The sequence below is a fragment of the Cololabis saira genome, chromosome 15, assembly GCF_033807715.1.
Source record: "Cololabis saira isolate AMF1-May2022 chromosome 15, fColSai1.1, whole genome shotgun sequence".
NCBI lineage: Eukaryota > Metazoa > Chordata > Actinopteri > Beloniformes > Belonidae > Cololabis > Cololabis saira.
In genome coordinates, this window is record NC_084601.1 from 30,870,508 (window position 1) to 30,896,110 (window position 25,603).

General features: G+C 46.4%; 1 protein-coding gene across 1 annotated transcript in view; it reads left to right on the forward strand.

Moving 5' to 3' along the window:
* Positions 1-25,603, forward strand: part of rnf19b (ring finger protein 19B) — a 46,601-nt gene extending 20,998 nt beyond the window's left edge. Inside the window, exons 2-11 of the mRNA XM_061742117.1 lie at positions 3,283-3,406; positions 3,496-4,367; positions 12,247-12,446; positions 15,710-15,854; positions 15,946-16,108; positions 19,115-19,229; positions 19,956-20,096; positions 20,176-20,383; positions 23,784-23,918; positions 25,153-25,603. Coding sequence (XP_061598101.1) covers positions 3,748-4,367; positions 12,247-12,446; positions 15,710-15,854; positions 15,946-16,108; positions 19,115-19,229; positions 19,956-20,096; positions 20,176-20,383; positions 23,784-23,918; positions 25,153-25,603 — 2,178 coding nt within the window. The 5' untranslated portion in view covers positions 3,283-3,406; positions 3,496-3,747. The remainder of the gene's footprint in view (positions 1-3,282; positions 3,407-3,495; positions 4,368-12,246; positions 12,447-15,709; positions 15,855-15,945; positions 16,109-19,114; positions 19,230-19,955; positions 20,097-20,175; positions 20,384-23,783; positions 23,919-25,152) is intronic.

A 25,603-nucleotide genomic window follows, 5' to 3' on the forward strand; every position in this document is an offset into this window, starting at 1 on the left:
CCGCCATGGCCCGGGCGAGCGTGTCCAGGGCCCGCTCCATGCCTCTCTCCTCCATCCTTCGGGCCCCACGTTGGGTGCCAGATGTAGCAGGGCGAGTGCTACGGGGGCCCGACCGACAGGATAGAGGAGGACACAGAGTTTTGTGCAGACCCTTTTTATTCTCACCCAAATCACCCAGAACACATATCACCAGCAGCTTCCCAGTCCCAGTCTGAACACCAGTCTCAGCAGCAGCTTCTCCTCTTATGAGGCTGGCAGAGTGGAGAGGCTGACGAGCCACACCTGTGTCCCGTCAGCCTGAGTGGCTGCAGCTCCTCCACTCTGCCACAGCTTTATATAAAATCCCCTGGCGTGGTACAAATAAATTCACCCACCTCAGAGTCGTCATTAGGGATGGGAATCGAGAACCGGTTCTTGTTGAGAACCGGTTCCCAGTGTTTCAATTCCTTGGAATCGTTTGCCTTTTTCGCAAACGATTCCCTTATCGATTCGGTGGGCGCGAATGACGTCACCACGCACGTTGCGCAATGTGCGCATTCACGCCCAGCAGGAAAACACGGGGACAAAGCGGCATAAACGCTCGGAAGTTTGGTTACATTTTACCAAAAAGGATGACAACAGGGCGACAATACTTGCAATGTGGACATTTCAACAAAGGGGGGAAACTGTTAGGACTCGGCCGGCTGATCCGCTGGGAGCCGGCGTGTGGTAAGGCTGATTTATGGTTCCGCGTTGCACCAATGCAGAGCCTACGGCGTAGGGTACCGGTACGCGGCGACACGCACCGTACGGCACGCGTCCCCGCGTACCCTACGCCGAAGGCTCTGCGTCGATTTAACGCAGAACCATAAATCATGCTTTAGAAGAGTTTTAGAAGAGCTGCGCGCTCCTGACAGCTGCAGCTCGTCAGCTCATCAATGGGAGAAGTTAAAGAGCATCTACCGCTAGCTTCTCCTTTCATCAAGGCAGGGAAGAGTATCTGGTCAGAATAGATGAATGTTACCAGCAGTGACCTAGTTTGTAATGTTGAACATGTTACTGGACATTCTTGTGTAATTGCCACAAAATAATTTGTTGTATTTAATTCATTTCTACAGAAGAATATTAATTTTATTATTATTTTATATTAAATACATATTTTATATTACAAATAATTTTGTGAGGACCCCCTGGCACACCATCGAGGAGCCCAAGGCTGGGGCCGTCTTAAGACCTCACTTATATTTTTTTGTTCAAAGATATAAAACAAAGTTGATACTAAAATTGTTTGTTCTCCTTTTTTCCAAATGAGAATCGATAAGAGAATCGATAAAGAATCGAATCGTTAAGCAGAATCGAAAATGGAATAGGAATCGAAAAAATATTATCAATTCCCATCCCTAGTCGTCATGGATGTGAAATCAAATGATTGAACCCAAAACAATTTTTAAACCCGGCTGTAAATATGTTTATTTCTGCTCTAAAATTGGAATATTCTAACATGGGAGTCTGTGGAGATGGACTCACTTTTCCCAGCCGGCCTCTAGTGGCCAGTCGAGGAACTGCGACCAGTTTCACTTCCGCATGAAACTCAACCCAGAAGTTGGTTAGGGGTTGGAGCTAGGAGTTGTGCAACGCAGCCTGACCGGCTTCACTGAAGTAGAAAAAATGTAATTGGACTTAGATCGTAGGTGACCACAATACGGAATCAGGTTCAAATCTTACGAATCTTAGAGAACAGAAATTAGTTTAACTTTACATCTGAGCAGACAGGAATCACATGTGGAGTTCCCCCAAGGTTCCATCCTAGGACCTCTTCTGTTTAACATCTACATCCTCCCACTGGCGCAGTTTATAAAGAACAAAATAAACTACCACAGCTATGCAGATGACAGGTATATATTACAATCTCACCAGGAGACCGAGGCCCTGTACAGGCTCTTGGTAAATGCTTTGAGGAGATTAATCACTGGATGTGCCACAACTTTCTCCAGCTACAAAAACTAAACTGTAATTGCCAAAAGAGAAACGATCACAGGTCACCACAGAGCTTCAATCTATACACCTAAAAACCACCAACCAGGCCAGAAACCTGGGTGTAGTAATGGAGTCAGACCTGAATAAACAGAGTCAGCCCACTACCACCTTAAGAATATATAAACGTTAACAGATCTGATGTTTCAGCAGGACCTGGAGACACTAGTCCAGCATCCATCTTTAGCAGCTTGATTATTGTAACAGCATCTTTACAGTCCACCTTAAAAGACCACATCAGTCCACATCAGTGACCTCCTGACCCAGTATGAACCTTCCCGACCCCTCAGGTCCTCTGGATCCGGTTCCCAGAGTCAGAACCGGACATGGAGAAGCTGCTACGCTCTATTTCTGCCTCAGAAACCCCAACGCTCGAAAATCTGTTAAAAACTCAGCGATTACAAGAGATTTTATTGTGGATCTGCTGCAGCAGGGGTTTCGTGTGTGTGTGTGTGTGTGTGTGTGTGTGTGTGTGTGTGTGTGTGTGTGTGTGTGTGTGTGTGTGTGTGTGTGTGTGTGTGTGTGTGTGTGTGTGTGTGTGTGTGTGTGTGTGTGTGTGTGTGTGTGTGTGTGTGTGTGTGTGTGTGTGTGTGTGTGTGTGTGAGTTCTCATCTATTTTTCTACATATAAAAATTTAACTGCTTTTGAGTGGGTTCATGCATCATTTGTGGGTTGTTATGTGTTTACCTGTGTGTGTGTGTGTGTGTGTGTGTGTGTGTTTGTGAGCATGTGTCGCTTGCGTCAGTGCGAATCCATTTACCAGCTCATGCTCGGCCGTGTGTGTGTGTGTGTATGCGTTTAAGTGCCGTAGCCACAGTAGCGGGTCGCTGTTTGCCTCGCTGGCGGTTGAGCGTCGCCATGGCAACGGGACTAGTAGCGCAGTGTGAAGTGGAGGAAGAGCTTGCGGTGCTCAGCGTGATGGGGGGGGTGACGGACGGAGACTGCCGATGATGTCACGTGTTTAAGTTCTGGCTCATTTGTTTAACCTTTTAGTTACCTGCACTTAACCCCCGCTTGTGTGTGTGTGTGTGTGTGTGTGTGTGTGTGTGTGTGTGTGTGTGTGTGTGTGTGTGTGTGTGTGTGTGTGTGTGTGTGTGTGTGTGTGTGTAATCGCTGCGGTTAGATCATCACTTCAGAGGTAACCCTCGAACTGAAAGCCAGGATGTGACAAGCAGATGCAGAGAGAAGGAGGGGGGGGTGGAGAGGAGAGGCGGGTGTCACACTGAGCATGCTCAGTGCGGTAACTTCCTGCTTTCTTCTTCCTGACAGACGGATTCGCTCAGAGTCGCCGGCAACAAGAAGAGGAAGAGGACCAGAATCAGATCTGAGCACAGCTGAGACCCGATCCAGACCCGAGGAGCCCCCGCTGAACGGCATTCTGGGGATTTTTCAGGTTTCTATCCCTTTTTTTTCTTCTTCTTTTTTGTTTAAAGGAAAGAGATTTAATAGGTTTAACAGAAACAAATGTTTTTCCTCCGACAGCGCTTGACCCCGGTGCCTCGGAGATGAAAAGCTTCAGACTTTTTCTTTCTGCTTCTGCGAACAGTTTTGAGAGAAACTAGAAGCTCAGAGAGCCAAAGGGGACTTTTTTTCTTTTCTTCCACTTGGCCTCCTTTCATTTTCTGTTTGTTATCTCTCTCTGGCTTTTCCTGAGAATGTTTGGTTCCTCATAAGAGGAAGAGGAGGAGGTGTTTTAACCTGAACTGGGGTGGGGGGGGGGCATCTTCCAAGGAAATGGGTTCAGAGAAGGACTCGGAGTCGCCCCACTCGTCGCTGGGCGGCGTGCCCAACCCTAAGTGCCGCCCGTCGGGGAAACGCCAGCGCCGCATCTCCTTCCACAGCCTCTTCCACAGCAAACGAGGCTCCCGGGGTACCAGGGCCCCCAAAGGGGGGGCGGCCCCCCCTTTAACCAGTCAACAGATTCTCCCTCCCGCGTTGGGTTTGGTGCCCGCCGCAGCCTCCCCTACGCCCGCCACCGCCACCCAGGCCGCGCCGGCGCCCGCGGAGCCCCTGTCCTCCAGCCAGCCGTCCCTGGGGGGGGCCGAGGCCCCCGGGGACCCCCACCTCCTGGAGTGCCCCCTGTGTCTGGTCCGGCAGCCGGCCGAGCAGCTGCCCGAGCTGCTGGGCTGCAGCCACCGCTCCTGCCTCTGCTGCCTGCGCCAGTACCTGCGCATCGAGATCACGGAGAGCCGGGTGCAGCTCAGCTGCCCCGAGTGCGCAGAGCGCCTGGCGCCGCGGCAGGTGGCCGACATCCTGGACGACGCCGCGCTGCTGGACAAGTACGAGGAGTTCCTGCTGAGGAGATGCCTGGCCTCCGACCCGGACTGCCGGTGGTGCCCGGCGCCCGACTGCGGGTAAGAAGTGATCCTTGTCTTCCTCTCTCTTCCTCTGTCTGTTGTCTGTTATTTGTATAGCACTATTCAACACAAGGTAATTCAAAGTGCTTTACATCAATATTAAAAGACATAATTAAACAGTAAATAACAAATAAAATGAAATAAAATGATAAGAAAAGAGGTAAAATAATAAAAAGCACAGGTTTTTAAAAAGTAAGGGCAGTAGAGTACAGCAGGTACACGTCTCATTCTTAAAATGGAAAGAATTACGTTTCGCTATGGTCAAAACTTACAAAGACCGGTTTTGGTGCCGTTATCAGCCGCTCTAAGAGGAAGTAGAGATGGAAACCAGCTCTGAAGCTCGTATCTCTCCCCGTTTCGTGTGAAGTCACGTTGTGCAATAACTACCGGTAATAAAAATCTAATCGCTGTGAGAAAGAGAAAGCAGAAGCGTTTCATCTACGGGTCTTTTCAGCAAAGGCCGACCAAAACCAGACGAGACGAAATACTCTGGGGCTGAGAGAAGAAGAAGAGACCATCTTTGGATACACTTTCCTACATAACCGTGGAAAAAGAAAACCCAATGTGTCGTCGAAAAAGAATAGGATGGGGAGAAATGCGGAAAAATAAATATGTTGTAAACTCAAATTAGAGTCTTCTGTATCTGGAATGAATATATTCTTGAGTCTATAAGGTAACAATAATATAATAATAAGATAAGCTTGTTTGAATTGTAAAATGGGTTTGGATAAATACAATCTTTGACTAAAACTAGACTAAAATGGTCCTGGACAATTCTGACTAAAATAAGAATAAAATGCTCAGACTTTTAGTCGACTGAAACTTTACACGACTAAAAGGAGAATGAACGTGACTAAAATGAATAAAAAACTAAAATGATAGCTTGATCCAAAGACTAAAAACTAGAATTGAAACAGGCTGACAGAAACTAAGGAGGGAGGAGCTGAAGGTGGGTTAGAGGTCCGCGGTCGGAGAAAGTGATGCGCAGGTTTCAGGTTCAGTTCAGAAAGCCCCACGCTGTGTTTGGGTTGCTTCTTCTTCTCTGGTTTTGGAAGTGCTGCTGCTGGCTGAGGCCTCGGCGTCTGACTGCATCACTACTCAAACGTACAAATATGAGGAATGTAAACCCGTCCTGACCGCCACACGGCAATTTTACCGCCAGGCGAACCCTGCATCAGACCCGTTCCCTCACCTACGTCACTTCATGGATTTAAAAGGGCTTAATCATTTTTTCCGTGACTGATTTGTTTGCCTCAGTACCTCCCGGAGCCGCTGCCACGCCTCGCACACGCACAGACCTGCAACTGAAACCATCCCGCTGAGCGCTCCATCCATCCGTTATCTAGACCTGTTCGGGGTCTCGGGGCTGATGCAGGTCTCCTCAGACGGACACGGGTTTAGTTTGACCCCCAAGGTTGTCGTCCTCGTGGTCAGGCCTCTGATGTCACGTGTCGGTGTATCCCTGTTGGTTCAGGGTCAGATGCAAATCACCTGCTCTAAAGTGGATGGTGTGTAACAATCAGCCCTACGATTGTTTGTTTTTAAAGGGCTCAGTTACAACTAACACACAAGAGGGTCTTCAGAAAGCTAAACGATATTATTAATAATGATATCTAAAGTGTCAGTAAGTAACTGAATAATGCAATTAAAGTTAAAACATAATAGGGAAGCGATCCCCCAGGACTGAGACAATGGCTCGACATTGTTGAAGAAATATACGCCATGGAAAAATTGACTTTTTGTTTGAGAATTAGAGGAAGGGATTTTGCTCAAAAGTGGCAAAAATGGTCTACATTTAAGGTCAAATCCCAGCCATGCCCTTAAAGAAGGGAAATAAAAGGATGTCAAAATATTACATCTCCCCCAGGTAGTTATGTTATGATTGTTACTATCATTTTTTATTTTTATTATTATTATTATTTTTTTACTTCTCTTTCCTTTCTGTGTAACTTGAAAAAAACAAAATAAAAAGTATAAAAAAAAACATAATAGGGGTAGAAGATGGTCGCTGGAAAGTCTCGCTCCTCCACGCATCATCTACCTGAATGTGTGGCCTTTTTATGGCTGGAACTGCTCGTTATAATCCCGATAAACGGATGCTATATTTTTGGCGATTTGGGTTAACTTTAAAGGAGATAAAGATTAAAGATTTGACTTTAAAGAGAAACCCCTGATTCTCAGCCATAAGCCCAGTGGACCATACAGACATATCATCCCACATATTAATTATCCATTACGGTATGTGTAAATACTGTGCAATAATACATTATTTTTCAAAGACACTTAAATCAATGTGACGGTTTCACAAGTGTATTATACTTCACTTGTGTGTTGCATAGCTCTGGCGGGACGTCGGACTTGTTTAACTTTAGCAGCCGTACACTGGACAGCTCGTATAAGTGGATGTATAAGTGTCTCGTTCCCACACCCGGGTCTTATCAGCAGATCTCGGCCCGATGCCACGGAAAACAGAGCAAGCGCAAGGTATTTGAACAACATGAAAGCAGAGATAAGCCGGAGGAAATGTTTGAACTGGTGCAATGAACGGGCGAAGGTAATACAGAAACCAAACCGCTGCCGACCTGGATACGTAGCCGGGACGGTCCGGTCTGACGCCAGCGGTGATTCAGCCGCTCTTTAATTCAGACGATGTTGACGAAGTCCTGATTGTTATTCACCACAAACATCCGGGGCCCGAGAGACGAGGGAAATTCACACTAAACAACCACACACACATCCAGTCTGGGAGCTGCCGGCGACGTCACGCGGCTGGTTGCTCGTAGAGAAGGTGTTTCGCGCTGAAAAAGGTGTGAACTGTAAACGGAGAGTTTAAAGCAGAGACTTGACTCATCTCGGCCTTGTGGGGAAGTTATGTAAATGTGACCTGGTTTTCTTGACAGCTTTGAAAGATAAGTGTTTGTGAACAGACCGTCTGAGGGCGTGACTGGATCAGACTAACAAAGAACCCCCCAAAAAACCCAGATATCTAGATATACTGGGCACTAGGGGCCCTGATCTAGACCTGCAGTTCCTCTAATGACCACTAGGGCCTAGATCCAGACCTGCAGTTCGGTAACACTTTATAATAACTATCCGTTATAACTAGTTAATAGTCAATCATTAGTAAACAGTTAATTAAAAAGCTATTAATTAGTTTTGAAGTATTAACAGTCTGTTAAAGATTCATAATGATGCTTATAGATAATGAATGGGTCATTAATAAATGATTTTCTACAAAGTTTCACTGGTATTAGTAGAGGGTTAACAAACTATTAACAACTGATCTGTAAAGTGCGAGTTAATATATTAGTTAAGTATTAGGTTATGTGTGTTATTGGGACGTTATTCTAAAGTTGCAACTATTCCTCATTTACTAACAATTAATAAATGAGGAATAGTTGCAACTTTAGAATAACGTCCCAATAACGTATATAAACTATCAACTGATTCTTAACAAGTCATTAACTGATACCTAACAAGTCATTAGTAAGTGATGACTCATGATCTATTACTAATTCATAAGATATAGGTATAAATCATTAACATACAGTTAACAGGTCATTCATAACTCGTTAATTAACAGCTTGTAAGTTATCTATTGACTATCTATAATATATCACAGTTATAAATCCTTAACAAACTGTTAACTGTAGCTTTAGCAAGTCATTTATAACTCATTAACTATCAGTTTATTAATTACCTATTAACTATCTATAAGCATCATTATGAATCCTTAACAGACTGTTAACAAATACTTCACAACTCATTAATAGCTTATTAATTAACTGTTTACTAATGATCTATTAACTAGTTATTCTAGTTATTCTAATTCTAGATCTATTAGATAGTTATTATAAAGTCTTACCCACAGTTCCTCTACTGACCACTAGGGGCCTGGATCCAGACCTGCAGTTATCACTGTGACCTTCGACCTCCCTGAAACCTGGTTTTGTAGCGTTAAGGCCCGCATGGTTGTCGGACCTGAAGATCCAGTCAGAACTGGCTCCTTGTCGTCTGCTCTTGTCTGTCAGTTGCTATGGTGACTATCAATGCAGCAGAGAGGCTGCGTTGCTGGGGCAACAGGAGTTATTAATTACGGGGATCGATAACATGCCCCATCCCTGTGGTGAGTTTGGAGCCTTAGTGGCCTCGCAGAGACGTTTGGATGTTTGCCTGCGGTTCTGGTTCCACGTCTGTCAGTGTGTCGGTACTGGTCCTCTGCCTGCGTCTCACCTGAGCTTGTGGCCCTAAATGTCCCTCCAACCCTCCTCGCGTCCCGTCATCACTGACGTGAACGTTTAAACGCAGATTCAAGTCATCCTCAAGATGGATTGTTATCTCTATTTTTGGCCCGGCACACTCATCCGTCTTACGGAGCGCTGAAGGTCCGGTCCAGGAGGGACGGACCCTGAAGGTCGCCTGATGGAGGGAGGGAGGGAGGGAGGATGGACAAAGACATATTAAAGTTTTATTCAGGGAGCTTGTGACGGTCGAATGGATGGAAGTCTGATGGTGAGGCGGATCACGACCAGAACCATGACTCTAAATCTTAATACTTTGTGCCTCTGAAGGCTTTTAATGACAGTTTTGAGACAAGAAATGGGGGCAGAGAGAGAGAGAGAGGACTCACAGCCACCTGAGTGGACTGTACTTAAAGGTATTGATTAAAGATTGTTTCATCGTTCTTTCAGTACACACATTGAGACCTTTAAATCCCCCCGTGTCCCAGCCCTGAACGAAGCCCTGCAGCCGGACTTGATAACACAGCAGCGCATCAGCTCCCCCGGGGAGGTTGTTACTTTCGTTTTGTGGATAGTTGCACCTCTTCACAGCCCGAAAGAAGCTCAAATATCACTCAAAGGTGGCTGCAGTGACGTGCTGTTTATACACGGTGCCATGCAGCACCTGAATGCAGCGCCTGAATGCAGCGCTTGAATGCAGCGCTTGAATGCAGCGCCTGAATGCAGCGTCTGAATGCAGCGCCTGAATGCAGCGCCTGAATGCAGCGCCTGAATGCAGCTCGACGTGCCGTCTGGTGCATTACATGTTTTCAGACCTCGGCGGCTCCAGCCGGGCGGCCAGGGGCAAACTAGCAGAGTTCAAGTTAATCTAAAATAATCCGATGGTTTTACTCCAAAAGGAAGAAAATGTCAGATGAAGTCCAAGCTCTGAAGTTTACACTTCAGACTTTAGCTGCAAAACTATTACAAGTCTATCGCTCCTTCCGTGCTTTTCTTCTTCATATTATAATTAATTTTTTTCTTTGTGTGCCATAATTAGCGTGTTTTGTAGGAGCAAATAAAAGCTGAAGTCCCCGCCTCTGCTGATTTCACTCCCACGCCAGCTTGTCACCCACTTAGCGGCGTGAAAGTGGACCGAAACTGTCTCTCAGGCTTCTGTTTGAGTCCACCGCAGGTTTCAGGGAGTCAGATGACACGCTGAAGTCATCGTGACACGTCTTTGTGGTACTCGCTTCCTGTAAATCAGTATCTTGCCCATCAGGACTGGTACTCGTGGTGACAGATCCTCAAAGTATTGATGAACTCATGGGTCGTCTGTAATCTCAGAGAAAACATGCAAATGCACGTGTCTACATGCCCTAAATGTCACTATTTATATTAATAAATACCCTGGCATCCATGACGCTTGTAGAAGAGTAAGATATTAATTGTGGCCCAAACCATCTTCGTTCATGGTTATTGAAGGAGTGAAGCTTTCATTAGTCCTGTTTTCTTCACCGTTGGAATTTCACAAAACCTAAATATCGTGAAGAAAGGAAAAAAAAGGGACAAAAAAAAGTACAAATATCGGAAAAACCTTCCAAGGCTTTCTTGAGGTGGTTCCTCAGGCGGTCGTTGGTCCAGTTTAGCACTAAAATGTACTGGAAGTCTGGTTTCCAGCTGATTCTGACCTGATTAATCCCATGTATATGTAGTCTAACGCTACTTAATCATTATTACTTCACCACATAAGATAAGATAATCCTTTATTTTCTCCCTCAGTGGGGAAACTTATTTTACAGCTTTGCCTCAAGATAATCGCTTTATTATTTTTGCAACACCGGCAGTCGTAACATTTGGGGCGAGTCTTAGTTCCACACGAGACTCGACCCAGGTTCTGGTCCAACAGCTTCTGGGAGGCGTAAATGTGCTGAAATGAATCAACGAGCCAACTCAGTGTTTATGTAAACGTGTGCTGACGGAAATTTAGGTTATAAATCACAGGTCGTATAAAAAGAACTGGACAACACCCCGTAACGGTGGTTTTGAAGCCTCTTTTTGACCTTTTGATTGACCTCCACTGAGACCCGAGGTCATCAGTTCTGGGTTGGCGTTTATCTGCACCACCACACCCGTTATTACCCAAAACATGTTGCTCTTTATGGTTCTACCTGGTTAATGTGTTTAATGTCTGCGATAAATGTGGACATTTTGACGTGGGGGTCGGTGGAGATCTTCAAAGACCGTCAACTCTTCCTGGGTGGTGTCAGACGAGCGGACCGACCGCCACCGCTCGGCAGTGATTTATTCGTTTCTGTTGGCAGAAATGGAAAAACTGGAATAACTGTCTCTTCGTTAGAACCTCTGGGAACAAAAGTTGTTTTTAATGAACACTTTATTTCTAAATATAAAGAAAGAAAACCGTTAACATTTTTTCTAGCGACTCTAACCTGCTTCGACAAGCTCGGTCTCCGGTTTTGGTTGCAGTCTGTGACTTCACCACTAGATGGCGCTAAACCCCACCCACAACGCTCCTGTGACCTACTGTGAACCTGTGATTTAGATTTTATTTTGTAGGTTGTGTCAAGCAGAGTAAAATAAGTGATCGGTTTGATTTCCTAGTCCTTCAGCTTCATCTTCGTTCACTTCTGCAGAATATCGTAGGAGTGTCAGTGTCTCGATCTTTGCATTCACTCCTCCATCGTCCTGTGAATCCTCATCGACTGACCTCGTCTGGTCTCTGACTTCTCTCTCTCCGGGTTGCCAGTAATCAATTAGGTTATTGATTCTGTCATCACAGCTTGCTGAGACCTTTTAGGTTTCGTGATCTTGACTTTTGCCTGAGTGCTTATTTTTTGAGTTTGAGTTTCTCATTCGGTGACAGGAAGGATGCACAACTGTTCACAGGTTAAACGGGGTCATAGAGATGCTCTCTACAGCAGTGGTCCCCAACCCCCGGGCCACGGCCCGGTACCCGGGCCGCACAGAAAGAAAAAATAATTTCTGTACCATCCCCGACTGATGCACCGTAAGAGCTATAAAGGAATAAAATAAAATAGTGTTCTACATTCATATAAGTTTCATTTAACTTAAATACAGACCGACACAGCTGCTCGCTCGGTCTGCAATAAAGCTACCGTTAACCACAATACATGAGCCACCAAACTCAAGCTGGACATAAATACGGCATAAAATTTGCACAAATCCTCATCAGCAGGTGCTTTTTGTGTCAGTTAGGCTCCACTTTAGCATTCCCAGACGCCTTCAAAATAAAAGAATATATAAATAATAATAAAAGCCTGGCTTTAAATAACGTTAATGAGAAAACAAACATAAAAACACATTTATAGAAATTTCCATTATTTCATTTTATTTTTTCGAAAATTATGTTTTATTATTATTACTATAGTGAAAATACCACCGTTTTTAGTGCCGATCTTGTCATTTTATTTAGTTTTTATTAGCTACACCTTTAGATTGGGCCGTGAAAATATTGTCAGACATTAAACCGGTCCGCGTTTCAGAAAAGGTTGGGGACCACTGCTCTACAGGGACTGTGCGAGTCCCGCCCCGGTCCTGCGGTCCGCTCAGGCTCGTCTCCGGTTCTGTCCCGCTCTCTTCCAGCCCTTTAATTTGCCTCCATGTGTCTCTCCCAGGTTCGCTGTCATCGCCTCGGGCTGTGCCAGCTGTCCCCGGCTGGTCTGTCGCAGAGAGGGCTGCGGCGCCGAGTTCTGCTACCACTGCAAGCAGGCGTGGCACCCCAACCAGACGTGCGACTCGGCCCGCCAGCAGAGGGCGCAGTCCCTGCACACCCACAGCAACCACTCGCCCAGCTACACGCAGGAGCACGGGCCCGGTGAGTCCTCAGAACGCCTGGCCTCGCTGACGCTACACCTCACACCTCACACCTCTCACACCTCTCTGTCTCTGTCAGACTTTATTAAGCACCTGTCAGACGGGTGCTTGTCGGGGGTCTGATTCAGCAGCTCCTCGCCGCTCCCGCCTCTACGGGGAAGCATGCGGCGTTCGGCCAAGCGTGAGACACTATTCACGTCTCAGTTTCTCCTCTCAAAAGTCTCCAATGTCAGCAAAACTTTAGGTCAGACTCTCAAATCGGTATAATGCAGCCCAGTTCAGTCCAAAAGGACATAACTTTTGATCCATTTATAATCAAATTCGTCCCAATTCAGTGAAATTCATGTATTAGAACTGAAAAGAACCCAACAGATTGCGTTTACTATTAAAGCCCACCTCATGAGCATCAGTAGACGACGCTGGGAAGGAAAGACTCCCAGAAGAGGCTTCCAGCATGTCCAGGAGGGCCGCCGGAGGCCTCGGTGAGGGGTTTAAGAGAACCGCAGACATGCGTCCAGGGATGAAACGATGAAACAAGACAGAGGAGCAAGATTAGTGAGGGATAAACGTTTATGAAGAGTTATAAATGAACCCGGTGCATCATGGAGGATCCACCAGACGTGTAGACCTAACCTAAAGGGACTCAGCTTCGTCAGTGGAAAGTTTTTAAGCCTAACTGTAAATATATGGTTGCAGTCCGTCCTCGTCCCCCCGAACGCTGCCATCTTCCAGCCCAGTCTGTCTCCAGGGGGACGCTGCAGAGCATCGATTAAATCTAAACAAACATGCAATGAAAAAATAAGACATGCGGCTCATTTATCAAAATGTTCTGATTCTGGCATTTTGTCTTTCACACTCTCCTCCTCCTGCTGGGGTTGTGCAACGCGTCTCCATCCTCCGCTTGCACCATCCGCTGCAACCAAACACCAAATTTAAGAAATGCCTTTGTCATAGCTATTTAATAAAGGCCCAATAGGCAGTAAATTACACAAAAACATTACACAAAAACTTCGTTTCCCACTCTCACCCGTTTTCCACCAAACTGGTTCCATGGCTGGTTCTGGGCCAGTGCTGAGTTTGGAACCGGGCTTTCTGTTTTCACTGACAAAGAACCACTCCGGGGCAGAAAACCCGGTTCCAAGGTAGCACCAACTCTTTGCTGGTCTAGAGGAAAGAACCGCTTGCGTAAGCGGAGAGAGCGGAGTTGTTAAGACCAACGGCAATAACAAAATTGGGAGACGGAGACATTTTCAAATAAGAATGAATCTGGATGCAGCAAAGCATCATGGGTCTGAGGAGGAGACAACCTGTCTTTTAGAGATGTGTCCACGGAGGACCTACGTGGACCAAGTCCTGTTAGAGCAGATACCTTGTTGTTGCTGCAACTTTCAGGCCAACGCAGCGACGTAACTGATGTTTGCAGCGACGTAATGATGTGACTCCCCTTAGCAGCCGAGCTGTGGAAAAGTAAACCGGTTCTCAGCTGGTTCTCAAGTTGAACAAGTTGTGAACCAGAAGCAGCACTGGAACCGGTTTGGTGGAAAAGGGGTATCTCAGATATCGCTGTTACCTTTTTTTCCCAGGCATCAGCTGCCACAGAACGACGGTACGAAACCCAGATATTTTAACACCAGTATCGGTTGGGTTTTTTCTTGGCCAAGTTTGAGTAAATCTGGAACTTTTTAGATTTTCAACATAATTGTTGTGGTGATGAAGCTCCAGTCGAACAAGCGCCTTCGTCTCCATGTCGGCCTTTAATCCTACTTTGATTAAACACCCATTAAGTAAATCCCGCGAGCTTCTATCCGTCTTTGATTCTCCAGTTTTAGTCGTCCTCTCGGGGACGAAGACATCAGAACTAGTTTCAATGATCCAGATGGCTCAGGATGAGTCGCACAGAGCTGGCACTGCCATCCGTCCGTATGTAGAGGGAGAGACGCCGAAGATGACATGGGAGGGGGGGGTGAGATGATTGAAAACAAACAGAGGAAAGGAAGAAAGTGAGGGCGAAACGGAGAGCGGAGAGGCCGAGACGTGTCAAAGTGGTACTGATGAGACGAACATCAACCAAAAAGAGGATAAAAAACAGCTGTCCAGATAAGGAAATGCATTTAAAAGCTGTGTTTTCAAAGGTTTTGTGAAATAAGGACAATAAAAATAAGGACAAATGTTTGAACCCCAGGTTCAAGTTTTCAGCAGCCGAGCATTGAGGGTCAAGTTTGCGTGATTTCCGCTGATTCTTCCTGCAAACACTCTTGCGTCATCTTCCTCTGACATCCATCTGAAGTGTCGTGGCGGGTTTTATCGCTTATTCCTGCTGTGAAAAGCAGAAGCCGATGATTGTAAAGCTTTTTCTAACACTGGCTGTTGTCAGACTAATTAAAGTCGGAGACGGCGGTACTCTCCAGCTCGGAGCTCGCGTCTCCCGGGGAGCCTGAACGTTTGTCTGCCGCCGCGCGGCGACTCTGTTATTGTGCTCAGATCTCTTAAATTGTTTTTAAAATCAATGCGAAGGATGAATCACAGGGAGACTCAGCTTTTCCTCTGGTGGCCTACTTGTTGATCAGAGAGGCACTGGAAACAGAAACAGTCTCCTTCAGACTGATGACACGTCTGAAAATGTTCCTTCATCAACACACCTTTCAAAGCAGATGTATTGATTGATTTGTGCGACATCATCAGAGCTGATTTTATTTATTTTTTTCTATGTTTTCTATGTTTTTTTCTATGTTTTTTTATTTTTTTTTATGTATATGTGTGTGTGTGTGTGTGTGTGTGTGTCTGTGTATATATACATAAATAGAAAATATACAGTAAACGTTATAACAATAGGAAGGGTAAAAAACATACATCAACAAAACCAATAAATACAAAAATATATATACTGTAGTCTAGATACACATTTTACGCCTCATTAAACCACTTATCATGAATCTCAATTGTTGTATCACTCTTTGCAGAATCTGTATATCTTAGGGATTGTATATATGATTTAAATTCACATGAAAAAAACAAATAAAACAACAATTTGGCAGCTTTACTTTTGTGTGAATGAAATTCACCAAACAAAATCAGTAAGCTTCAGATGAAATCAATCTGGCTATTTTTATGGGTTAAGCAAGTGATGATTGACCATTAAAGTTCACTTTATATTTGGTTTTGCATGATTCTGATTCATTGTTACAAAAAGAACACAAATCTGGTAAAAATGTAGACAGATGTAAGTTTGTCAGGGCTGATCTTGTCTCCTCTCTCTGTCTCCAGCTGACGACATCAAACCCTGCCCTCGCTGTGGCGCCTACATCATCAAGATGAACGACGGCAGCTGCAACCACATGACCTGCGCCGTCTGCGGCTGCGAGTTCTGCTGGCTCTGCATGAAGGAGATCTCCGACCTGCACTACCTCAGGTGTGGTGTCCTTTCCGAGCGTTTTCCCAACCTGCAAGGCTCGTTTTCATCCTCGTTCACTCACCCCGCCCCCTCTCTCACCCTCCACCAGTCCGTCCGGCTGCACGTTTTGGGGCAAGAAGCCGTGGAGCAGGAAGAAGAAGATCCTGTGGCAGCTGGGGACTCTGATCGGAGCGCCGGTCGGCATCACGCTCATCGCCGGCATCGCCGTCCCCGCCATGGTCATCGGCATCCCTGTTTACGTCGGCCGCAAGGTGAGACGCCGCTGAGGAGGAAAGCTCCTGTTTCAGGCGTGTCTTTACACTTTTTAAGAGGAGTCAGCACGTTGACTCTAACCCCTTTGATTCACAAGGTCTGCTACTTTTTTACTTTTTTTCAGGTGAAATGGGAGTTAAAGGAACCATATGTAATTTTTTTTTTTTTTCAAATGTTGACACAATCACCTGAGGTGAAATAAAGCAGGATCAATGATGAAAGCTCACTTTAAGGCGTGTCTTTACACTTTAAATAATAATATTAATTAAAGCTGCAAGCAGCGATGAATGGGCCCTCGCGCGTGGAATTTTAACCAATAAAGGTCAAGGACTCAAAACTAAGTCCTATGACACCACCATGAGTCTTTATGTCAAACCATTCGAAAGTTTTGGCAGAAAGTAGGAACTATCAAATATGGACCAATCAGATGACGCGCTTTTTGGTGTCTATCGTTGCCATGGTAACGCTTTTGACTGAGAAAAGTAATGCGCATCGTCGCAGGATGGAGACGCACATTTTGATGTATAACACGGGTTCGAGACGCATTAACGGCCGAAGAAATTGTATAAATTGCGCGAAAATTACACGATTAATTCAAAATGGCCGACTTCCTGTTCGGTTTCGGCCATGGCACCAAGAGACTTTTCTTTAAGTTGCGACATGATACAGGTGTGTACCGATTTTCGTGCATGTACGTCAAACCGTATTGTGGGGCTTGAGGCACAAAGTTATATCTGTATGGACCAACCAGATGAAGGGGGGGGGCGCGTTTTTTGGCGTCTAGCGTCTCCACGGTAACGCTTTTGACTGAGAAAAGTAATGTGCGTCGTCGCAGGATGGAGACGCACATTTTGATGTATAACACTCCTGGGTGCACGTTACGGTTCGGGTCGAATTAACGGCCGAAGAAGTGGCATAAATTGCACCGAAATGACACGATTAATTCAAAATGGCCGACTTCCTGGCCATGGCGCCAAGTAAGTTGCGACATGATACAGGTGTGTACCCATTTTCGTGCATGTACGTCAAACCGTATTGTGGGGCTTGAGGCACAAAGTTTTCTAGGGGGCGCTGTTGAGCCATTAGGCCACGCCCATTAATGCAAACCATTAAATATCAAATTTTTCCCCAGGCCTGGCTTGCGTGCAAAATTTGTTGACTTTTGGGGCACGTTTAGGGGGGCAAAAAGGCCCTCATTTCGTCAGAAAAATAAAAACAACGAGAACGAGAACTCCTACAGATACAATAGGGCCTTCGCACTGTAAGTGCTCGGGCCCTAATAATAACCACTTTATTTGTCAGTATACATGGAAACACACTGAAATGTGTCCTCTGCTTTTAACCCATCACTAGTTAGACTAGTAGCAGTGGGCTGTTTTTATTCTGGCGCCCAGGAACTTTTTAAGAGGAGGAGTCATTACATTGAGCTCGTCGGATGCTACCTCTCGCAGTATTCGTGGTAGCCTTCTGGTTAGCATCGTAGCTAAGCACGAGCTAAAACAGCTAGCTTGTGGTGACCCGTTTTTGGATGAACCAGGGGTCGGGAATCATCTCCTGCCGATATGGGGGCGTCGGCTGACTCTGCTGGTGACATCACAGGTGGTTGTCTAGTTCTTTTTACACTCTGAGCTTTGAGTTAGACGTGAAATTAGGAAGAAATGCATGATTCTGATCTGGGTTTGTGATGTCAGAGTGCTCAACAAGTCGTCAGTGTCTCCGGTTATCTTTCTATCGATCCTTAGATTTTAATTTCTTTCTCAGAAGTGAACACTGAAGGCGTTTTTTTTTTTAAAAAGTAGGACGGTAACTCTTCAGTTCTCGTTAGCTGATGTGTGCAGACTTTAGAAAACAGACCTTTTTACTTTCATCTCTTCCCTCGTTTGACGTCTCACATTGTGCAACACTTCTCCGACGTTTACCGTCAGCTCATTAGAGTTTTATCTCCACAGCATCTCTAACAGCTGCAGGAACCAGAAGTAGAAAAAACCGCACGCGGTCATTCTGCAGAAGTTCTGATTATCTGGAACTCACACTTTTGCAAAGATTTCCATTTCGCCCGCCCTTTTTTCATTAACAAAACAAACTGTTTTCCTTCCCGTTTCTGTGACTTTCCACCGACCTCAAGCGTCACCTGAGGCGCTGATACAAGAAACTGCCAAGCAGCGATGTTTACTGGAGGCAGAGGAGAAATAAGAGACAGGATTTAGTCTGAAAAAAGAGATCTGAAATTGTGAATTTGGCCTCCTTTTGTTTCCTGCGCTGTTCACGATCAGGTCACGCGTTTGCCTTCTCTGCTGCAAGCAGCTTCCTCCTGGTGGTATCATCATTTTTGTGTGAGGGTTTTAAAAAAGTGGTTGTTTAATTGTCAAACAAGCTTTTTGTGTTGCATGTGGAGGAGACAGCAGGTGCTCTGGCGCCCTCTGGTGGATCTTTATTTAACTGGTTCAGCTTGTTCTTCTTTTTGATATTAATCTGATGTCTAGTTCATTTTGATTGCTAATGATATAAATACCGTATTTTGTGGACCATGAGGCACATTATCAATGACCGGGTCTATTTTCATACATAAAGAGCATGATTAAACATATAAAGACAAACAAAACAGTCAGGTTAGTCGAACGTATTCACAATAACTCAATAAGAATATTGTTCAGTTGTAACTAAAACAGACAAATAAACTCACATTTTAAATCATTCGTCTTCCACAAATCCACCAATAAAAAGTGGAGGAGGTAAACGTCGTACTACGTCCTGTTCTCTGATTGGTTCATCGTTGCCAGCGATAGCTGACACCGGAAGTTAGTGTGAGGTATGATATAGATTTGAAAATTGTGAAAATTATGGTATGTTTCTCCAGAGATGCATCAAACATCATCATTTCCATCAGTTCCTGATGTGATTTAATATTAAAATGTATCCAAACATTTGCTGGAATCTTCTGGCTCCAGAAGCTGAATCTGGGACGTGGTAGTTTTAGTGTTTTGACCTCTGACCTCCCGCGGCAGATCCACGCCCACTACGAGCTGAAGAAGACGTCTCGTCACCGCAGGAACCTGGCCGTCACCGGCGGCGTCGCCCTGTCAATCATCACCGCGCCCGTCGTGGCCGCTGTGAGCGTCGGTAAGAGGCGCAGCATCCATCCATCCATCCATCCATCCATCCATCCATTCATTCATTCATCCATCCATCCATCAATCCATCCATCCATCCATCCATCCATCCATCCATCCACCTGTCTGTTCATGCATCAATCCATTCATTCATTCATCCATCCATCCATCCATCCATTCACTCATCCATCCACCTGTCTGTTCATGCATCAATCCATCCATCCATCCATCCGTCCTTCCATCCATCCACACATCATGCATTCATTCATTCATTCATTCATTCATCCACCTGTCTGTTCATGCATCAATCATCCATCCATCCACACATCATCCATCTACACATCCATCCATCCATCCATCCACACATCATCCATCTACACATCCATCCATCCATCCATCCATCTGTTCATCCATCCATCCATCTGTTCATCCATCCATCCATCCAGCCGTCCATCCATTCTTCCATCCATCCATCCATCCTCCCATCCATCCATCCATCTGTTCATCCCTCCATCCATCCATCCATCCATCCGTCTCTCCATCCATCCATACATCTATCCATCCATCCATCCATCCATCCATCCGTCTCTCCATCCATCCATCCATCCATCCATCCATCCATCCATTCATCCTTCCATCCATCCATCCATCCATCCATCCATCATCCATCCATCCATCCATCCGTCCATCATCTCTACGTTTGTTTCCACGCCGTTCATCTCCGTATTCTCTCCAGGCATCGGAGTTCCCATCATGCTGGCCTACGTCTACGGCGTGGTTCCCATCTCTCTGTGTCGGGGCGGCGGCTGCGGCGTGAGCCGCGGGAAGGGGCGCGGCGTGCGGATCGACTTTGACGAGGACGACGGGCCAATCACAGGTGAGGACGCTGAACTGGGTGTGACGCGTCGCCGTAGCAACGGCGTTAACGGCGTTAACGGTTGTGGTCTGGTGTGCAGTGGCGGACGCGTGGCGAGCCCTCAAGTCCCCGAGCCTCGGAGAGAGCAGCCTGGACGGCGCCGTCAGCGGCCTGAGCACCACGTCCCCCAGCGAGGGTCTGTCCGTGGCCCCCGGGACCCTGGGGGACACGCCGCACTTCAACACGCTGGCCGGGGGGGCCCTGGGGGCCCGCGGAGCCCTGGGGGCCCGCGCCGGCAAGTACAACAGGTGAGGAGTAGGGGTGGGTATTGGGAAGGACCTCACGATACGATACGCATCACGATACTTGAGCCACGATACAATACACATTGCGATATCCCGATTATGCGATATCCCGATTATTATATTCTACATAGTTCACCGAAAAATTTAAAAATGCATTACACCTAAAGATTCTTCTCCACTCCCTGAAGTTGTTATCGCAATTGATGCTGAAAAAGCGTTTGATCGTGTCGAATTTAACTATCTTTTTGCAACACTTCATAAATTCGGATTTGGACACAGGTTTATATCGTGGATTAGACTTCTTTACACTTCCCCTCAGGCCAGCATTCACACCAATGACAACTACTCCACTTATTTTACATTATCACGTGGCACGAGACAGGGCTGCCCTCTCTCCCCTTTGCTATTCGCTCTATCCGTCGAACCACTTTCAATTGCTCTAAGAACTCTTCCTCTATTTCGCGGAGTCTCTAGGTCCAATGTGGAACTCAAATTGTCACTTTATGCAGACGACCTCCTTTTATATGTATCTGACCCTTTAACCAGCATTGCACCAATATTATCTCTGTTGAAGAATTATGGATCCTTCTCCGGCTATAAGGTCAATCTTAACAAGTGTGAATGCTTCCCCATAAACTCCTCTGCTTTACAACTCAAACAATCTGATATCCCCTTTAAACTCAGCCCGTCGGGCTTTAGATACTTAGGGATTAATGTGACCCGCACTCTGCCCTCTCTTTTCACCGCTAATTTTTCCTCACTGGTAACTCGAGTGAAGGCGGACTTACAGAGGTGGAACTCCCTACCATTGTCACTGATAGGAAGAATTAACACAGTGAAAATGACTGTATTGCCTAAATTTCTTTTTTTGTTCCAATGCACTCCTTTATTTCTACCAAAATCTTTTTTTAAATCACTTGACCAAATTGTTTCCAACTTTTTATGGGCCGGTAAGACACCCAGAGTGAGATATTCGCTTCTCCAAAAATTTAAATTTAATGGGGGTCTAGCACTACCAAACTTTATGCTTTACTATTGGTCAGCGCATATTCACAAACTAATTTATTGGCTTCAGTCTCCTGAGTTATTATGGTGCAGATTGGAGGCTCAGTCACTCTCTTCATCCTCTGTAATGGCCCTACTCTCCTCCTCTTTACCATTGAATCCCTCTAAGTTTACAAATAGCCCTGTGGTGCTTTCCTCCCTTAAGATTTGGTCACAGTTTAGGCGCCACTTTAAATTTGCTTCTCCATCCATCTATACACCTGTTACTAAGAATCATCTGTTCCCTCCATCACTAATAGACACCACTTTTATGATTTGGTACAACCGGGGCATTAAGCACTTCAGGGATCTATATAAGGATGGTATCTTTTCCACATTCTCAGATCTGAGGTCAAAGTTCAATTTGCCTGCCTCCCATTTGTTTCGCTACTTCCAGCTTCGACACTGCGCCTCTGCTTTGTTTCCATGCTTCCCTTCCCTTCCTGCGAACCAACCGTGGGATGATCTTCTAACTATGAAACTCAGTCAAAAGTCTCTGATATCTAAGATATATGCACTGTGTATGACATTTGATGATCATTCTGTAGATAAAGCTCGGGAGGGTTGGGGACGAGAGTTGGGCCTTGACTTCACAGGGGAGCTGTGGGATAAAGCTATCGGTAGCATACGATCTAGCACGCCTTGCGCTAGACTAGAACTTATTCAATTTAAGGTGCTGCATAGAGCCCACCTATCAAAATCCCGATTATCGGAAATATATCCGAATGTTGCAGACTTATGCGACAGATGCCAGGGTTCTCCCTGCAATTTAAGTCATATGTTTTTCTCCTGTCCTAGGTTACAGAAATTTTGGAGTGATTATTCTGTGATCATGTCTAAAGTTCTGGGTAAAAAAGTTGTTATGGCCCCTCTCTTAGCAATATTCGGACTCTCTGTTGACTCCTCACATATCAGCCACACACAGTCAGAAGTATTGGCTTTCACATCCCTTTTAGCAAGACGTCGTATCTTACTTTTATGGAAATCCCCCAGGTCCCCGTCTATTTCTATTTGGCTTAGTGATGTTATGTTTTTTCTTAAATTGGAGAAGGTGAGATACTCTGTAAAAGGCAACTCAGCTAAATTCATTCGCAAATGGCAATCGTTCATAGACCACTTTACCGCGTTGAAGACTCTACCCACCGACTGACCCCCCCCTCCCTTAATTTTCTTTTCATCTCCTTAATTTGTTTTTTTTTTTATGTTTTATTTATTTCCAGTTTCATTTCTTGCTCATCTGTTTATTTATTTTTTAACGCTACAGAGACTCTGTTCCTTTGTTAGGTTTTGTGTGTTTAAAAAAAAAAAAAAAAAAAAGGAGACAATGTATAATGCGTCTGTTTGACTACACGTTTCCATGTTTTAAGTGTATGTTGTTTCTTATAAAAAGATCAATAAAAAAAAAAAAAAAAATGCATTACACATCTTAAAATCCAAGTTGTATATATGTACATCAGATGATAGTGATGGATCTTAAAATCCGAGTTGCACGTTCATCAGATTATAGTGACAATTCATGGGACAAACTGAGTCAAAACAATGTTTTATTATAACTATACAAGCTAAAGTTACAACATATTTGTATATGTTTTTCATATTATTTACATCATATGAAATTAACATTAAATTTAGTATGAGGTTGCTTTAATTATGTGGCAAATGATAATAAACACAAGAAAGATGGGTACTAAAACCAAGGACAGGCACAGTGATCAGTCAGTATAGATATAAATCCATAAATAAATAAACCTCTGTCCATTATTTTTCATCTTTTAAGGACAGGCAACTGTGTTATATAAAAAATAAATTATAAAATGAAATAAAACGTGAAATAAAACCTGAGCTCAGTGCAGGGCCCTCCCAGGGTTGGTAGAGAGTGGCAATGCCCAGGACTGTCACTCAGGTAGGAGCACTGGGTGATATAATGGGAAAAAAATCGGGGATAAAAAATATTAAAAAAAAAAAAAAAAAAAAATCGATATTCAAAATTTGAATATCGATATTGAATCGGCTGGAAAAGTATCGCGATATATTGCCATATCGATATTTTTGCCCACCCCTAGTGAGGAGGCTCTCAGGTGTTCACCTGGCGGGTCAGGGATTGATCAGGTTGGCAGGTAGATGATTGATCAGGTTGGTGTTGAAGAATGAGGGAGGTGTATTTATCGTGTGTGTGAGTGAGTGAGTGGTAAGTCTGTGAACTTTGCCCCAGATCTACTCTGCAGCCATTGTCCTTGATGTTATCAATCTATAGGTAAATGATTGATCAGGTTTGCAGGTGAAGTGATTGATCAGGTTGGCAGGTGAAGTGATTGATTGATCAGTGATTGATCAGGCTGTTCCTCCTCTGCTCCTCCAGGTTGGAGGTTCAGGCCGCTGAACTGGCCAAGGAATCGGCCCAGAGAGAGACGGGGAGTCTGGGAGCAGGAAGTGACTCTGCCAGCACCAGAGGAATGGCCGGATCCATCATCTCCTCCTACACCCTCCCCGACAGGTGAGAGGACCTCTGCTCCTCCCCCACATCCCCCCTTCCTCTGCTACTCTCACACATCCCCCCATCCTCCCATCTCCTCTCCTCCTCCTCTCCCATCTTCCTCTTCTCCTACCCTCTTCCCCTCCTCTCCTCCATCCTATCCTCCTCTCTCATCCCATCTTTTCCTCCTCCCATCCTCCCCTCCTCTCATCCTCCTCTCCCATCTTCCTCTTCTCCTACCCTTTTCCCTCCTCTCCTCCTCTCCTCCTCTCCTCCTGTCCTCCTCTTCTCCAATCCTCCCCATCTCTCCTCCTCTTCTCCCATCCTCCCTTCCTCTCCTCCTCTTCTCCCATCCTCCCTCCTCTCCTCCTCCTCTCCCATCTTCCTCTTCTCCTACCCTTTTCCTTCCTCTCCTCCTCCCCATCTCTCCTCCTCTCCTCCCATCCTCCTCTCCTCCCATCCTCCTCTCCTCCCATCCTCCCATCTCCTCTCCTCCTCCTCTCCCATCCTCCTCTTCTCCTACCCTCTTCCCCTCCTCTCCTCCATCCTATCCTCCTCTCTCATCCCATATTTTCCTCCTCCCCTCCTCCTCTCCTCCCCTCCTCCTCTCCTCCCCTCATCCTCTCCCCTCATCCTCTCCTCCTCCCATCCTCTCCTCCCCTCCTCATCCTCTCCTCCCATCCTCTCCTCCCCTCCTCATCCTCTCCTCCCATCCTCTCCTCCCCTCATCCTCTCCTCCCCTCATCCTCTCCTCCCATCCTCTCCTCTCCTCCCATCCTCTCCTCCCCTCATCCTCTCCTCCCATCCTCTCCTCTCCTCCCATCCTCTCCTCCCCCTTCCTCTCCTCCCATCCTCTCCTCCCCCTTCCTCTCCTCCCATCCTCTCCTCCCCCTTCCTCTCCTCCCATCCTCTCCTCCCCCTTCCTCTCCTCCCATCCTCTCCTCCCCTCCTCCTCTCCTCCCATCCTCTCCTCCCCTCATCCTCTCCTCCCATCCTCTCCTCCCCTCATCCTCTCCTCCCATCCTCTCCTCCCATCCTCTCCTCCCCTCATCCTCTCCTCCCATCCTCTCCTCTCCTCCCATCCTCTCCTCCCCCTTCCTCTCCTCCCATCCTCTCCTCCCCCTTCCTCTCCTCCCATCCTCTCCTCCCCCTTCCTCTCCTCCCATCCTCTCCTCCCCCTTCCTCTCCTCCCATCCTCTCCTCCTCCCACCCCCCCATCACATCACCTGACCCCTGGTTCCTCTCCTCCCTGCAGGGACTGCAACAACCTGGAGATCCAGGTGGACATCGAGACCAAACCAAGCCATCTCTGCCTGACCAGCGAGGAGGACCTGGCCCCGCACCCGTGCTCCGGCGCCATGGCGACGGCCTCGGGAGGGGAGGAGCCACAGGACTGCAGCTCCCGGAGGGGCGGGGCCTTGTCCGGCTCGGCGCTGGGGCTGTCGGCGGGCGCGTCGGCGGGAGAGGGGCTCCGGGACGTCACCCTGGCGCAGCCGGAGAGCATCCGCAGCGACCTGGAGATGTCGGACACCCAGTCGGACGACATCGCCGAGCTGACGTCGGACGACTGCGACTCGCCGCACCCCAAGAGCTGCTACCCCGTCGCGGGCCGAGTGACGCCGCAGCCCGCCTCCTGCCGGACTCTGACCACGCCCAGCGACGGCCTTCACTGTCCCACCGACGCCGGCGTTATCCTCTACGTCTGA